The sequence below is a fragment of the Elgaria multicarinata genome, chromosome 4 (assembly GCF_023053635.1).
Source record: "Elgaria multicarinata webbii isolate HBS135686 ecotype San Diego chromosome 4, rElgMul1.1.pri, whole genome shotgun sequence".
NCBI lineage: Eukaryota > Metazoa > Chordata > Lepidosauria > Squamata > Anguidae > Elgaria > Elgaria multicarinata.
The window spans coordinates 75,465,846-75,479,730 of NC_086174.1; the positions used below are offsets into that span (position 1 = coordinate 75,465,846).

Below are 13,885 nucleotides of genomic sequence, written 5' to 3' on the forward strand. Positions count from 1 at the left end.
TTCTTCTTGTTGTTTATTGAGCAACACTGCTGCTTTTAATTCCACCCCTCCTTTGTTTATTGATTGATTTATTCCATTTTATATGCATTACTGGCTTATCCTTGGCTCACTTCCTTATGCCCCCAGAAATGCCAGCTGCATGCCTGCCTGCCTTCCCTCCCTCCTCCCCTGCCCACCTCGCAGGGATGGTGTGTGTGGGGTGCCCGATTTTCAAAAATTCGCCAAAAATCAGGGGATGATGGGATTGCTTTGAAACTTGGCATGCGTGTGTATATCCCCATGAGGTGTCATGGTGCCAAACATGAGGTTTCTAACTTGAACAGAAAAAAAGTTGTATAATTTTTTAGCTTTCAATGCAAGCCTATGGGGGGGGGGGGAAACGGAGCTCCGGATCCGGATCCGGAGCTCCGGGCGGAGCGGAGCGGAAGTGGGCGGAGCGGGGGCGGGGCGGAGCGGCCCGATCCGGAAAATGGCGGATCTGCAAGTGAAGCGGAGCGGGGGGTCTATGCACACCCCTAATTTAAACTGAACACCTTGAATGTGGGGTGTATTGTTTTTTGCCACATTTACTTTAACCCTAAGGACCTTTTAATAAAAACTTCAAATCTAAAAGCTAATTATTTTATTATAGTACATGTGTTAATATGAATTAGTATAGGCTTGGGAGGAAATGTTACGTTATAATTCCTGTTTGGGTCCAGTTATTATCTTGGATGTATGGAAGTATTTGTTTACTATTTAACTCCTGACAAAGAGGCTGTCTTTTTAAAAAATCTTGTAGAAATTAAAGTAATTGTCTGTCAAGAGTGGGATTTTGCAAAGGTTTGGAGTTCTAAATTCAAGACACTGTTACAGGAGATAAACCTCATTCCTGAAAAATCAATGTTTTTAATGAGGAATATCTAATGAAACTTGACTAAAATAACAGTTCAGTTTCATGTAACGTTCTGGCTCTCTTGCATTAGATAAGTGTTAGGGTAGGCTGAAACCTTGGAGAGCTGCTGCCAATCAATGTTGACAATACTGGGTGAGATGGGCAAGTTGTTTGATTCAATATAAGGCAGCTTCCTATGTACTCTTTTCAGCATCCTGCTTTGGCTGCAAAACAGTCTGTGCCCTCTCCTACCTCAGCCCTTTCTCCTGCCTTCTTGTAGGCTTTTTCCTGCAGCCAGGACACAAGCTAGAGAAACTCATTGTTGCTTAGGACAGCACTGAAGACAATGGAGGTCTATGTGTGGCAAAATGGTTCTTGTTACTTTTGGGTAGGGTACAGTCCATGAATTAACTCATTTTGTGGCAAAACTTAATTTTTTGGGAGTTCTAATATATAGGGAGCCAAGTGAATTCTGTTTTCCAAATGGAAAATGACTTTCAAGTGTGGCAGTGCCAGATTTTTATTTTTATTTCGCTCCCCACTTGTTTATTATGCTAGGTGCAAGGGGGTGGGGGGAGGGAGCGGTCTGTCCCATCTCCGGCAGCCACTTTCCTGATTGCAGTTCCTTATTGCCTATAGCTACTAGGGAAGTGCTTAAATAGAAGTCTGAAACCACTGGTCGTACTACCACTACTGCTTCAAAACTGACTGGGTGGGTGAAGAATGGAAAACCAGATGGGAGAGGGAATGGAATGGGGTATCCTGGAGTAGCAAAAACCAAGGGCAGCTTTAGTTTCTCTGTCTGATGTAGCTGGGGGAGATTTGATGTTCATTAGAGGGTATACATAAATCAGTGTTTGTACAATGTTGTTTCCCCTGACTGAAGGCTGGTTATCACCCAGTGGATGTTCAAGACCAGCTGCCTGCAATTAAAGTGTTAAGAATGATGTGATGAAGGTACAAAACATCTATAAATATCTGGAGTAACTGTTATCTTACGTTGTTGTGTATACCACTTTGACTGTTTGGCATTCATCATTGTATTTATATGTTCACAGTAATTGTTCAGTGTGTCATAAATAGTTGTCACTTACCACAATAATTTTTTCATGTATCATTGGTACCTTTTGATCTTTTGTTCTGGTTAGTGACCCCTCTCTTTTTACAGTATCCTGGAGTAGGGCATGGCTGACTGACTAGAACAATAAACAGGATTAGATCTCACTTTTCTAATTCTTTCAGCATAGGGGTATACATACAATTGTGCAGCTTTGTTATTTAACTTAAACTGAAATACTGACATTTTGTCTTGTTTGTCTTCCTCTCTCTTCCTAGAACTGAACTTGCCACCATGGAAGAACATCAGCATCTACATTGCGTCAACTGTGTTAGTCGGCGTTGTATGACCAGACCAGAAGCTGGCATTTCCTGCGACTTGATTGGTTGTCCAGTGGTTTGTGGAGCAGTATTTCATTCATGTAAAGCTGAAGAGCATCGCCTTCTATGTCCACTTGAAAGAGTGCCTTGCCTCAACAGTGGCTTCGGCTGTCCATTTACTGTGGCAAGAAACAAAATTGCTGAACACCTAGAAACTTGCCCTGCGAGTGTGGTATGCTGCACTATGGAGTGGAATAGATGGCCAGTCAGTTATGCTGATAGAAAATCTTATGAAAATCTAAGTAAAGATGTTGATGAAGTTGAACAGTTAGACATGGCTCTTGCCCTTCAAGATCAGCGAATGCTCCTTGAATCTCTCAAAGTTGCAACTATGACATCAAAAACAGTTGACCAGGTGACAAAATCCAGAGAACAGATTTCTGTTGCAAATGCCCCAGATGCTGCACTTGCAAATGGCTTGATGCCTGTAGATGAAGAGTCGTATGGTGCACTTTATCAAGCCACTGTAGAAACAACTAAGAGTTTAGCCACAGCTCTGGATATCCTGAACACTGCTACTAGAGATATAAGCATGTTAAGTTCTAAACTTGGTATCTCACCATGTGAAACAAATGAAGATTTTGGGTCAAAAGAGCAAAATTGTAATAGAAGTATGCATAAGAAGGTTGGGCATGACTATCAAGATGGTGATAACATGGGAGCAGTTGGTGGCATTGAGTTGGATGTTTTGAGTCAAAATGCACAGTTGGAACAAAATGGCTCAAGTGACATTTGTTACGATACCATGCAACAGTACAACTTGAATATGAGCCTTGATAATACCTCTTTATGTAATGGCTTTTATGTAGACAATACTGGTGAAGATACTTTGCAGCAGAGTGAAGAACTAGAAACATGTAATTCTGACCAATCTAATGTAGCAAATGGTGTAAGCAATGAATCTCCTTGTGATGAAGCATTGAGTTCTTACAACCTTATTCCTGTAGCACCACAAGTTAGGGAAGAAATACCTCTGCACAGTTTATCTAATGGCACCATTAATCATGTATATTTTCCTCGTGACTGCGGTGAAGAACTATTACAGAGGCAAATAGAACAAGACAGACTCAGAAACATAGATGTATTTTCTTTAATTCCCCATCGTACCTATACTTTCCTTGCAAATCACTACTTATCTACACCAAAGGAAGACAAAGCAGTAGATACTTCGGATTTGGAAATAACAGAAGATCCTATGGGTCTTCAGGGAATAGACTTAATCACAGCAGCGTTACTGTTCTGTCTCGGGGACTCACCTGGTGGCAGGGGAATATCTGATAGTCGTGTTATTGATGGATACCGTGTTGATTTCGGAACTCAGACATTTTCTCTCCCATCTGCAATTCTGGCCACAAATACAATGGTAGGGGAAATTGCTTCAGCCTCTGCGTGTGATCATGCAAATCCACAGCTCTCAAATCCAAGCCCTTTCCAGACTCTTGGGCTAGACTTGGTACTAGAATGTGTGGCTAGATACCAAACAAAGCGCTCAATGTTTACATTTGTTTGTGGACAATTGTTTAGACGAAATGAATTTTCTTCACATTTTAAGAACGTACATGGTGATATTCACGCTGGCCTCAATGGCTGGATGGAGCAGAGATGTCCTCTAGCTTATTATGGGTGTACATATTCTCAGCGCAGATTTTGTCCTTCGACACAGGGGGCAAAGATTATTCATGATCGTCATCTTCGGTCGTTTGGGGTTCAGCCCTGTATATCTACTGTGCTGACAGAGCCTGACAAGAGATGTTGCTTAGGTCTGCGTAGTGATCATTTGAGCAATCTTCCTTTTGAAGTTCTACAACATATTGCAGGTTTTCTAGATGGCTTTAGTTTATGTCAGCTTTCCCAGGTGTCACGATTAATGAGAGATGTATGTGGAAGCTTACTACAGGCACGTGGAATGGTCATACTGCTGTGGGAAAAGAGGATGTATCCAGATGGAAGTTCTTCATGGCAAATAAAGGAGAAGGTTTGTATACTTGTACATGGAGGGAGCTGTCTTTTCCTGTTTGGAATTAGCATGTTCTTTGTCTAGGAGTTGAGGCCTCTCAAGAGTCCTCCCTTATGAATGAAGAGGCAGACATATAATATAAGAGTTGCAAACAGTAAAATAAAACATACATTTTATTCAAAGTAATCTATGCTGGCGATGGATGATTGATCACATACATTTGACACAGATTTTATATTTATGTACAATTTGGAAACAACTTGGAGGACAGTATAAGTAAATTAAAAATAAAAATAGTCATCCATAAAAGCACAGTGCTTTTGAAGAGAAAGCCTCCAAAGCCACACCACCACCCCTGCAAAGGGATGTATATGTAGGCATCTGCCCCAGGCTATGATTCCTGCCCAGTGCCCCAGCACTAGACCAGCTAGTTGTGACTGAGGTTATAAGATCAAGAGTGTGAAAGCAAACAAGCAAGAATATTTGCTATGAGGAAGGCAAAAACCCTGGAACCAAATGGCCACTCAGGAGCATATGACAATTTTTTTCCCAGTCTCATCAACCATTGACTAATGAGCACCCTTAGTTATTAAAGCCAGAAATAATAGAAGTGGAGTAATAGAGAGGTAAGCAAAAAAAATACCAGAGCCCAGTTGAGGTCCTGCAATGGACCAAAGGGACAAAATTAACCCTCTGGTCCATTCTGTGGCCAATTAACAGATGGATGCAGGACCCTTGTGATGTGGATGAAGGAGCAAAAACACTCCTGTCCCCTAGCTATTCCTCCTCATGCCTCTTCTCCCAGCACTGGTAATAATGCAGGGGCTCTGGCTGAAGCAGGGACTACATTTCTAGTGGGGTTTTTAAAGGACTAGATCTAGAAAAGGTTATGCTAGTCATCTCAAGCCACAAACGTCCTAAGGCAGCCTTCTCCAGCTTGTAAATGTAAATATGACCATAATAGGTTTAGACTTTCACAGTCAATGTAAAACTATTTAAAAACAAAACCTCTGATTTGAGAAAATGCTCTTACAAATTATATGGATTTAGAATTTTTATAATGCTCCTTATTTCACTATGTTTTGGCAACTCGAGAACTGGGTCTGCAACTTGTCATTGTATAGACTATCATGCTTAAGGTTTTGTGTTTACTGTTCACTCATTCACTGAATACTTGGGTACAATTGTACTTCTAAGCACTGGTTCTACATGACTATGTCACCTTGATGCCTTTCTTTAAAAATAGGCTTTGAACCCTAAGAAAGCAAAACTTTGATGCTAAGAAATTTATTTTCTAGGTGTGGCGATTCAGCACAGCATTTTGTACTGTAAACCAATGGAAGTTTGCTGACATTGTCAGCATGGCTGACCACTTGAAGAAATGCAGCTATAATGCTGTAGAGAGACGGGAGGAGGCTGTGCCACTGCCATGTATGTGCGTCACACGAGAGCTTACAAAAGAAGGACGATCGTTGCGCTCCGTCTTGAAACCCGTACTTTAAGCACGAAGAATTTACTCCCACTTGCACATACACTCAAGCACCTGATATAACCTCTGTGTAATATTTTGTGACACTTTATTAATTTACTAAAGATGATTTTTGAGGCAAATCTACTCTTATGTACATAATGTTTTGAAGTGGCATTTATTTTTTTATAATACTGTCTGGTTAGAATTAATGAAAGTTGCCTTAATGTTTGAAACTATGGAACTTGCTGGACAGGGTAGTTTTGTATAACTTTTATCATCTTAAACTTTTCATTAGTTTTTTTTTCTGATTTTGGTGTCCATTTCTTTTTATTGACTTCTGACTTCCGGAGGATATGCACATTCAGACAGGAACTCAAATTGTATAGAGAGGAATCTGACCAAGCAATGTATTAAACTGGTCTCTTTATGAGTTGGGATATAACCATTTAAAAATGGTATTCTGTTCAGAATTTGGCAGCACATATCTTGACCTTTAATGATTGTTGTACTCATTTAAGCTGACTGTTATATTTAATACAGTTTCTAATTATGGGAAGATCATGGTTTGTATTAAACTATCCTTCTACCAATGGAATGGACACTGATAGTGGAACTAATTCCCCCTCCTCATGTGCTCCCCCCCCAAATCTGCTTCTGGAGGATAGGGGGAGCAGATTTAAGGAATGAGGAAGGGAAGGACCTATTGCACAAGCAGAAGTCCACTTGCATAAAGTTGGTTTTAGCCCTTATATAGGATGTGTTTTTAGCATTGATGCAAATGAAACTCTTGATCTGAATGGAGCAGAACTGCATCTTATGTGAATTTGGAACTTGCAGTAGATTTGCTTCTAATGATACCTTCCCTTGATGGTCAATACAAGCTGCTGCTACTAGCAGTCAAACGGAACAAAATTTAATTGTTTTTGTACTTAGACTAGCATTTTGGGTTCACAAACGATCTTCCCTTTTTTTGGTAGATTGATAAATGGTGAACTTGAACAAAATTCCTGTTGCTTGCTGAAAACTAGCTGCACAGGAGTAAAAGTTTTAGATGCATATACCTAATGAAGGGCTTAGGTTTTATGGTGTCAATAGAATACATCTAACATGTCTACAGATGTTCTACTTGGCTTCTAAATTGTATAGGACTCTGATTCTGAACACACACTGAAGTAAGTTCCATTGGAATTTGCTTACAAGAAGATGTGTTTAGGAAAGAGGTGTCAGTACGCCATCTTTATAAGATGAGAATCCATTCATTGCATAAAGCATATCTTAAATACAAGTTCATCCATTTCATAAATCCATATTTTCCATAGTCTTCCATAATGAGGACATTGTGTTGAATGTTTACTGTAATTATGAGAATGCCTTTATACTAGCATAATTCAGAGGATTTCATACTTGATACTGCTAGTTTATTGAGTTTGGTGCCACAGACTAACAGAACAAGTTTGTATAAATAAAATAATTTGTTTCTAATTTTAAGGAAGAAAAGTATTGACAAGCTGATTATAGAAATGGCTACATATGTAATGTTTGTAATGAAGTCATTTAAGTATACTTGATCAAGAGTTCATATATTTGGCATATATGAATCCAATCTGGGACATAATTACATTTTTCATAACTTAGGGTGTCCCATGTTTTAAAAAACAAGCAAACAAACTAAGCCTCATTCTCTAGTGCCATAGAGTGAGACCACTAAAGAATGTGGGTACTGGCTCTTTATAGCTGATGTCTGTAATGCCTGGATCTTGGAATCAGTTAACTATTCTCACAAAGCTGCCTTTCTCTTTGAAGAAAGTACCGATAATTTTTCTTCAATCCTGTGGAATCTTGTCTTTAGTTGACAGAAGAACATTTCTAATTTTAGTAGCTTGGAGAAGAGCGAAGGGGATGTTACTATACCAGTCCAGATAATATGCTGATCCTTCTTTTATATAGGCAATCCCTACAATCAAAAAATCTTAAATCTCTAGCTATAGGAAGTAGTTTAGCAATTTCTGGCCACTTGCTTTTCTCCAGAAAAAGAGCAGTCAGCTTCAAATAACCAATAATATTCATTCCACAGTATTGCAAGCTCCTTCTGTATATCACTAGTGTTTAATCATCAGAAATCTTAGCTAGTGTATACTTCATTAATTATACTTTTTGTTGTTGGAATTCAAGGTTGGCAGAAATGTATCTTGGCCCCTTGAGTATATGGCAACTACAAAAACACTAGAACGTGCTCTAGCTTCAAAAGAAGTGTAGTTGTACCTGTGGTAAACAGTTGGTTCCTTTTTTCACATTAAGCATTTTGAACATGTCTTTCTCAACACAACATGCACTTTTACTTTCAAATCTAAATACTGTGTTGTTGTTTTAAAAAACTTAATCCAGAGCTATTAAAGCAGTAATGCTGTAAAGAATTCTATTTGGTATACTCTTGTGTACAAGAATTCAATACAAATTTAAGATATCAGTATTTTATACTGCTATGCAGTGTTTTTTTTAAAAAAAACAGTGATATATAGTTTGTCAATAATACTTGAGTTTCTTTCCTGTAATATATCTTGCATTTTAAATGTTCATTGAGTCTCTGTTGCAGTTGCTTTGCCTTTTTTCATATTCTCAGCTATTCCTTTCTTACCAATACACTACTACCTTTTAAAAATGTTTTGTTAATGGTGGTGTTTTTTGCAATGTCTGTCATAATCCTAATAAAACACATTTGCCATTTCTCTATTTAGTACACTTTTTTGGTTGATAACCTCTTTTGTGTTAATGACCTCTATACCTATGCATAATACATTGAAATAAAAATATTTAAGTTAGTGAAGGAATGCCACTATGAAATATGGTTTCTAGAATCTGGAATGAGAAATCCTTATCCCTTAGTGTACTTCAATAAGTGGAAATGTAAATTTAATTAAAATACCTGAAGAAGGCTAACTTGTATTTTGGAAGTGTTTTTTTGTTGTATGTCTGAACTACATTGTTTTTATGGTCTGTCTTCTACTACTATGATTTATTATTATTTATTTATTTATTTATATAGCACCATCAATGTACATGGTGCTGTACATTGATTTATCTGAGATTGATTACTACTTACACTGTACCATTCATAACTAGGTGCTACTTCCCATATAACTCTTCATTTACAGCAGTACTTCTGTAAGTCACTTCTGTTTGTGATCTAGGAATCATTTACCAGAAATATCCATTAGATCTTAGGAATATATATCAGGATTGGCATGCAGCTGTCCAGAAATAAGAGACATGTTCATGTTTCCTATGTAAGTAGAGATTTTGTATAAATATTACCTTGACACACAATGGACTAAATGCTGCTTCTGTAAAGTGGAACATAGCAAGCTGCCTTATACCACATCAGACAGTTCTCACATTACTGTGCCACATTTTTACCCTTTGGCACTTTATAGATAGGACTCCATGTAGCCTAATGCAGGTGCAGTGTCCAATTTGTGTGGATGAACTGGGTCCTGGTATGCTCTACAGCTGGGTACAGGGACTTGGTCTGTCAGATCAATATAGGTAATGGGATACCTCTGCATGGCTCCTTCACCCCCAATCATTCCACCCTTGTTAAGCTGCAACAGCAGAGCATTGGGTGACTGGGGCCCAATCCTGGCTGGTAGGCTGCCCAGAGAGACCGCATAGTCAGGTACATGAGGAAGATGGTGCTCTTGCTTCTTCATGCTATCTGGTCAATGCGGTGGCAGCAGTAGGTCTTATGGGGCTACCCAGAGCATATTAAAGAATGAGAGGTGCAGTATCTTACACACTCAACAATTTTGTCATCTTTCTGCTTCACTCTACCTTGGCCAAACCTACACTGCCAAAACTTCTATTAAACTAACATGAAATGCCCACATTTGATAGGTAGAAGTTCTGATAGTGAGCAGACAAAAGCAATTTATTTTCATCAGGTGAAAATGAAATGCCTGTTTGTAAATAAGAGTATACAGATCTGAGAAGTGATCAAATTGGTTCTTCATTTACAAAGAAAAGTTTCCTTTAAGACTGATATTTAACAATATCTGATACAGTGTGGATGTTTCAGTTTCTGACTCATGTAATTCAAAACAAGGTAGCTGTGTTGACTAAAAGAAAATACATATTAGTGTAAGGCAATACCTTTATTAGGCCAACTAGAATTACACTAACATGGATTTTGGAATTTATTTTTTAGTCACTGATATTTTTTTAATCCTACCTTTCAGTGAGCAACAGCTCCTTCCAGGAGCATAAGAAGAACCATTCTGCAGCAGACCAAAGGTCCATCTAGTCCAGCATTTTGTTAACAAGTAGACAACCAGCTGTCCATAGGAAACCCCCTAGGACATGAGTACAACAGCACCCTCCTGCCAAAGTTCTCCAGCAACTGGTGTACATAGGCATACTGCATATGATACTGGATATAGCCATTGATAGAATATGCTCCCATCAATTTGTCTCAGCTTTTGAAGCTGTTCAAATTGATGGCCATCTGTACATCTTGTGGTAAAGAATTCCATAGTTTATGTGCTTGTGAAATACTTCTTTTATCTGTCCCAAATGTCCCACCAATCAGGTGGAATAATCCCAGGTTCCAGTATTATGAGGGGAAAATATTTCCTTATCCACATTCTCCACACAGTAACTAATTTTGTGCACTTCTATAATGTCTCCACCTTTTCTCTTAAGATAAATAGTCCTAATGTTTTAATCTTCCCTCATAGGGGAGGTGCTCCAGCCCCTTGGTCACCTTAGTTGCTTATTTCTGCACTTTCTCACTTCTACAATACCCTTTTCTAGGTGCAGTGACCAGAACTGTACACGGTATTCTCAGTGCAGTTTCACTATAGATTTGAATACAGGGAATATGCCCTTCTGCTTTCCTTCATTTACTGTTTCTCGGGGTGGTGCCGCAGAGAAAATGAAGCCTATAGAACGAATAGAGGTAGCTGCTGCTTCTCACTCTCCTGGTGCTTCCAGACGTATTATGATTATAGATCAGGTCCTTGCCCTGCATCATTCGTGGAATGTTATGGGGGTCCAAACGAACTCGTCAAAACCTAACCCTCTCGAGTTTTCCGCTTGCAAGCGCCCACGGAAGAGAGCGCGGGAGCAGCGTTTGGGTCCCTGCCTTTATGGGCGGCGCAGAGGATGTGAGCTTCTTGGGAGGACGAAGGGGCAGCCTCCGAGACCAGACTGCCGGTGCCTGGCTCTGAGGAGCAGCCGGCTCCCCCTCCTCCGGCTCCCCCTCCTCTTCTCTCGCTCCCGGGTCACACGACCTGTTCGGCTCCCTCAGCCGCCTCCCATCAAGTCCGCCTTCTATTCCCTTTTCGGTAGGGGCAGAACATGGCAGGGCAGCGCCTCGCGCCCGCACGGGTGACGTCGCGGTTAGCCAGCGGCGATCAAGGCTCCACTTCTCCCGACCCCTCCCGACCCCTAGCGGCCGTGAGTGAGATCCCCGCACTACGCTCTGCCTTTTCCGAGCAACCGCCCGCCCGAATCCCGGCCATGCTGGTCCGTTTTGGGGTGATCGTGCCGGCCCGGCTGGCCGAAGGCGGCTCGGCACTCTGCGTGTCGGGCTCCCGGCCGGAGCTGGGTCAGTGGGAGCCCAAGCAGGCGCTGGCCATGAAACCAGCACGGCCCTTGGCTCCCTTGCCCGCTCAAGAGCCGGTCCTGTGGCTCGCGGAGGTGGCGCTGCCCGAAGCAGAGGCCCCGTGCACCTTCTGGTACAAGTTCCTCAGGCGCCACGAGACCGGAGGCACCGTCTGGGAAGGTAACGGCGGCTCAGGTCTCTCTCGCGTCCCCCCCCTCGCTCCGTTTTCTCTCGTGCGTGCTACGTCAAAGGAGGGGGGGGACTCACGGAGGGGGCGTGGCTACGCCTGTCTTTCTCCTATCTGCACTTAGGTGACACGATTGTCTGAGAGGAGGGCGTGCGTGTGCCGTTATTTTTGTCGCCGACGAGTTAACTGCCACTGACCCCTTAGAAAGCAAACTCGTTATTATATCATTAAGAGTTCCAGCGTGTCTTACGCAAGAAGTGTTTCGTTCTTCTTGGCAACTGCTAAGGCCAAAGCTGGATTTATCTGGGTTGTTTCCCAAAAGCCCAACAAAGTGCCTGGACCAAACTTCCCACAGGCATATCTAGAGTGATAATTGAAAATAATGACAAAAATGCTGAATTGCAATTTATGCCATTATATTGATTTGTGTTTGTTTCTAGAGTGTTTCCTATCCTTTGGGGCAGACATGACGAACAGTGTCTAATACTGAGTTTGGATCTTTAATAATTGAATTTTTTAAAAATATAGCTGAATCAATGTGTGGAGAATGCCAATTAGGGATCGACAAAGTGGGAGTGAATGGCAAAATGAAAGGAAAATAAAACTTACAGAGGAAGCCAAAAGGAAGGAAGAGGCTACATTTGTTGGTGTTATTTATTTAATATATTTTATACTGCCTTTCTCTAGTGCTCTCAAAGTTAAAATAGAAATAAAACAAAAGGGAAAAGCGATATGGAGAAAAAGAAAAGGGGAAAAAAGCAAGTTTTGCTGAATGACCACTGTGTGATTTGACAGGGAAGAGAAGGAGCCAAATAGCGATTAGTTCTAGCCACGCTGATGGAGGGGGCATTGCTGTCTCTCCTCTCCCTCTGATGAAGCCAGAGAGAACAGCTCTTGATGGAAACAGTTCTGGAAGAGAAGGAGCCAAATCACTATTCCTTCTAGTCAGGATGATGGAGGGCATCTTGTCTCACTTCTCTCTCTGATGCAACTATATGGGATGCATATGTGCATAACATAATTGATTACCCTTTCACATGTTTATGCACATATGTGCATAATATAATTGATTACCCTTTCACATATTTAAATAATGTTTAACTAAGTCAACATGGTACAATAGGTGTCTACAATCTCACCAAAATGTATGCATGTCTAATGCAATTGTGCTGGTTGTGCTGCTGGAAGCTAATTTTGGCTTTTCTTAGGTACTGTTTGAAGCACTACATAAACTTACAAAACCATTTAACCAGAAACTATGAGTCGATAGTACATATGATCATGTGTTCTATGGAATGGAAAAGATGCAGAAAAGGGAAACTAAAATGATCAAAGGGCTGGAGCAAATCTCCTATGAGGAAAGGTTATTTGGGGGTGTTGAGCTTAGCAAAAAAAGGTAAGATATAGATAGTTGTATGATAGAGTTAGTTGTATCGAGGGTGGTTCAGAATAGATAAAAGCACTTCTTCATGAATTGAAGAATTCACTATCCCAAGGTGCAGTGATGGCCACCAGCCTGGCTGTCTTTAAAGGGAGATTAGACAAATTCATGGATGCCAAGGTGACTTGTCATTATAGCTATACATTACTAGCAGTATGCCTCTGAATACTGGTAGCTGGGAGACAAGAGTGGAAGAGTGCCATTGTGCTCATGAGCTCTTGGGGGCTCTTCCCATAGTCATCTGGTTAGCCACTATGAGACAAAATGCTGGACTTGATAGGTTTTCAGTCTGATCCAGCAGGGCTCTTCCTATGTTCTTATGGATAATGATCGCTCTGCAGTATTGCCCCCAGCTCTTTGAAAACTAGCATCTGTATGCAGTCAGGGGGTGCTTCCAGTTGGAGAGCTCCTAACACAGTCAAAAGGTATTATGCAGCTATTCTGTCCTTTCTTCCTTAAGAATTTTTTTTTTTTTTTTAAAAAAAACCTAAGGAAAAATATGGGAGGAGTGGGAAAATGCAGGAGAGCTATAAATTGAAGACAGCATAATCTGGACTCTATGTAAAATTCCATAAAAAAGGAAGGTTGATTGCACAATAAAAGTCTCTTCTGGAAGCACCCTCATGGAATGCTAGAATGAGATGATTCATAGAACTCTGTAAAATAATAAAAACAAATTTTAAAAATAAGAAGGTAACAGATCAAGACTACATTGAATGGAGGACGAGATATCATTAAAAAGCCATTAGAAGCCATTAAAGCATTTACCACAGCCTGTTGTTACTGTAATTGTCCATTATGCTGACTTTTGCCAACAAAAGTTACCCACACAGAAAACAGATGAAAGATTTAGCGTGATGTTAGCATCTCCTCTTCTCCTTCCCCACTCCAGCCCCAGAGAGAAATATATGGTAGTGCA

General features: G+C 40.6%; 2 protein-coding genes across 4 annotated transcripts in view; both read left to right on the forward strand.

Moving 5' to 3' along the window:
* The window catches only part of FBXO30 (F-box protein 30), a 29,107-nt gene extending 20,431 nt beyond the window's left edge, over positions 1-8,676 (forward strand). For all 3 annotated transcript variants that reach the window (XM_063124579.1, XM_063124580.1, XM_063124578.1), the window contains 2 exons: positions 2,210-4,286; positions 5,567-8,676. In XM_063124579.1, coding sequence (XP_062980649.1) covers positions 2,210-4,286; positions 5,567-5,770 — 2,281 coding nt within the window. In that variant the 3' untranslated portion in view covers positions 5,771-8,676. The remainder of the gene's footprint in view (positions 1-2,209; positions 4,287-5,566) is intronic.
* A 2,576-nt stretch (positions 8,677-11,252) lies between these two features.
* Positions 11,253-13,885, forward strand: part of EPM2A (EPM2A glucan phosphatase, laforin) — a 50,138-nt gene continuing 47,505 nt past the window's right edge. Inside the window, exon 1 of the mRNA XM_063125696.1 lies at positions 11,253-11,518. Within this exon, the coding sequence (XP_062981766.1) occupies positions 11,254-11,518 (265 nt within the window). The 5' untranslated portion in view covers position 11,253. The remainder of the gene's footprint in view (positions 11,519-13,885) is intronic.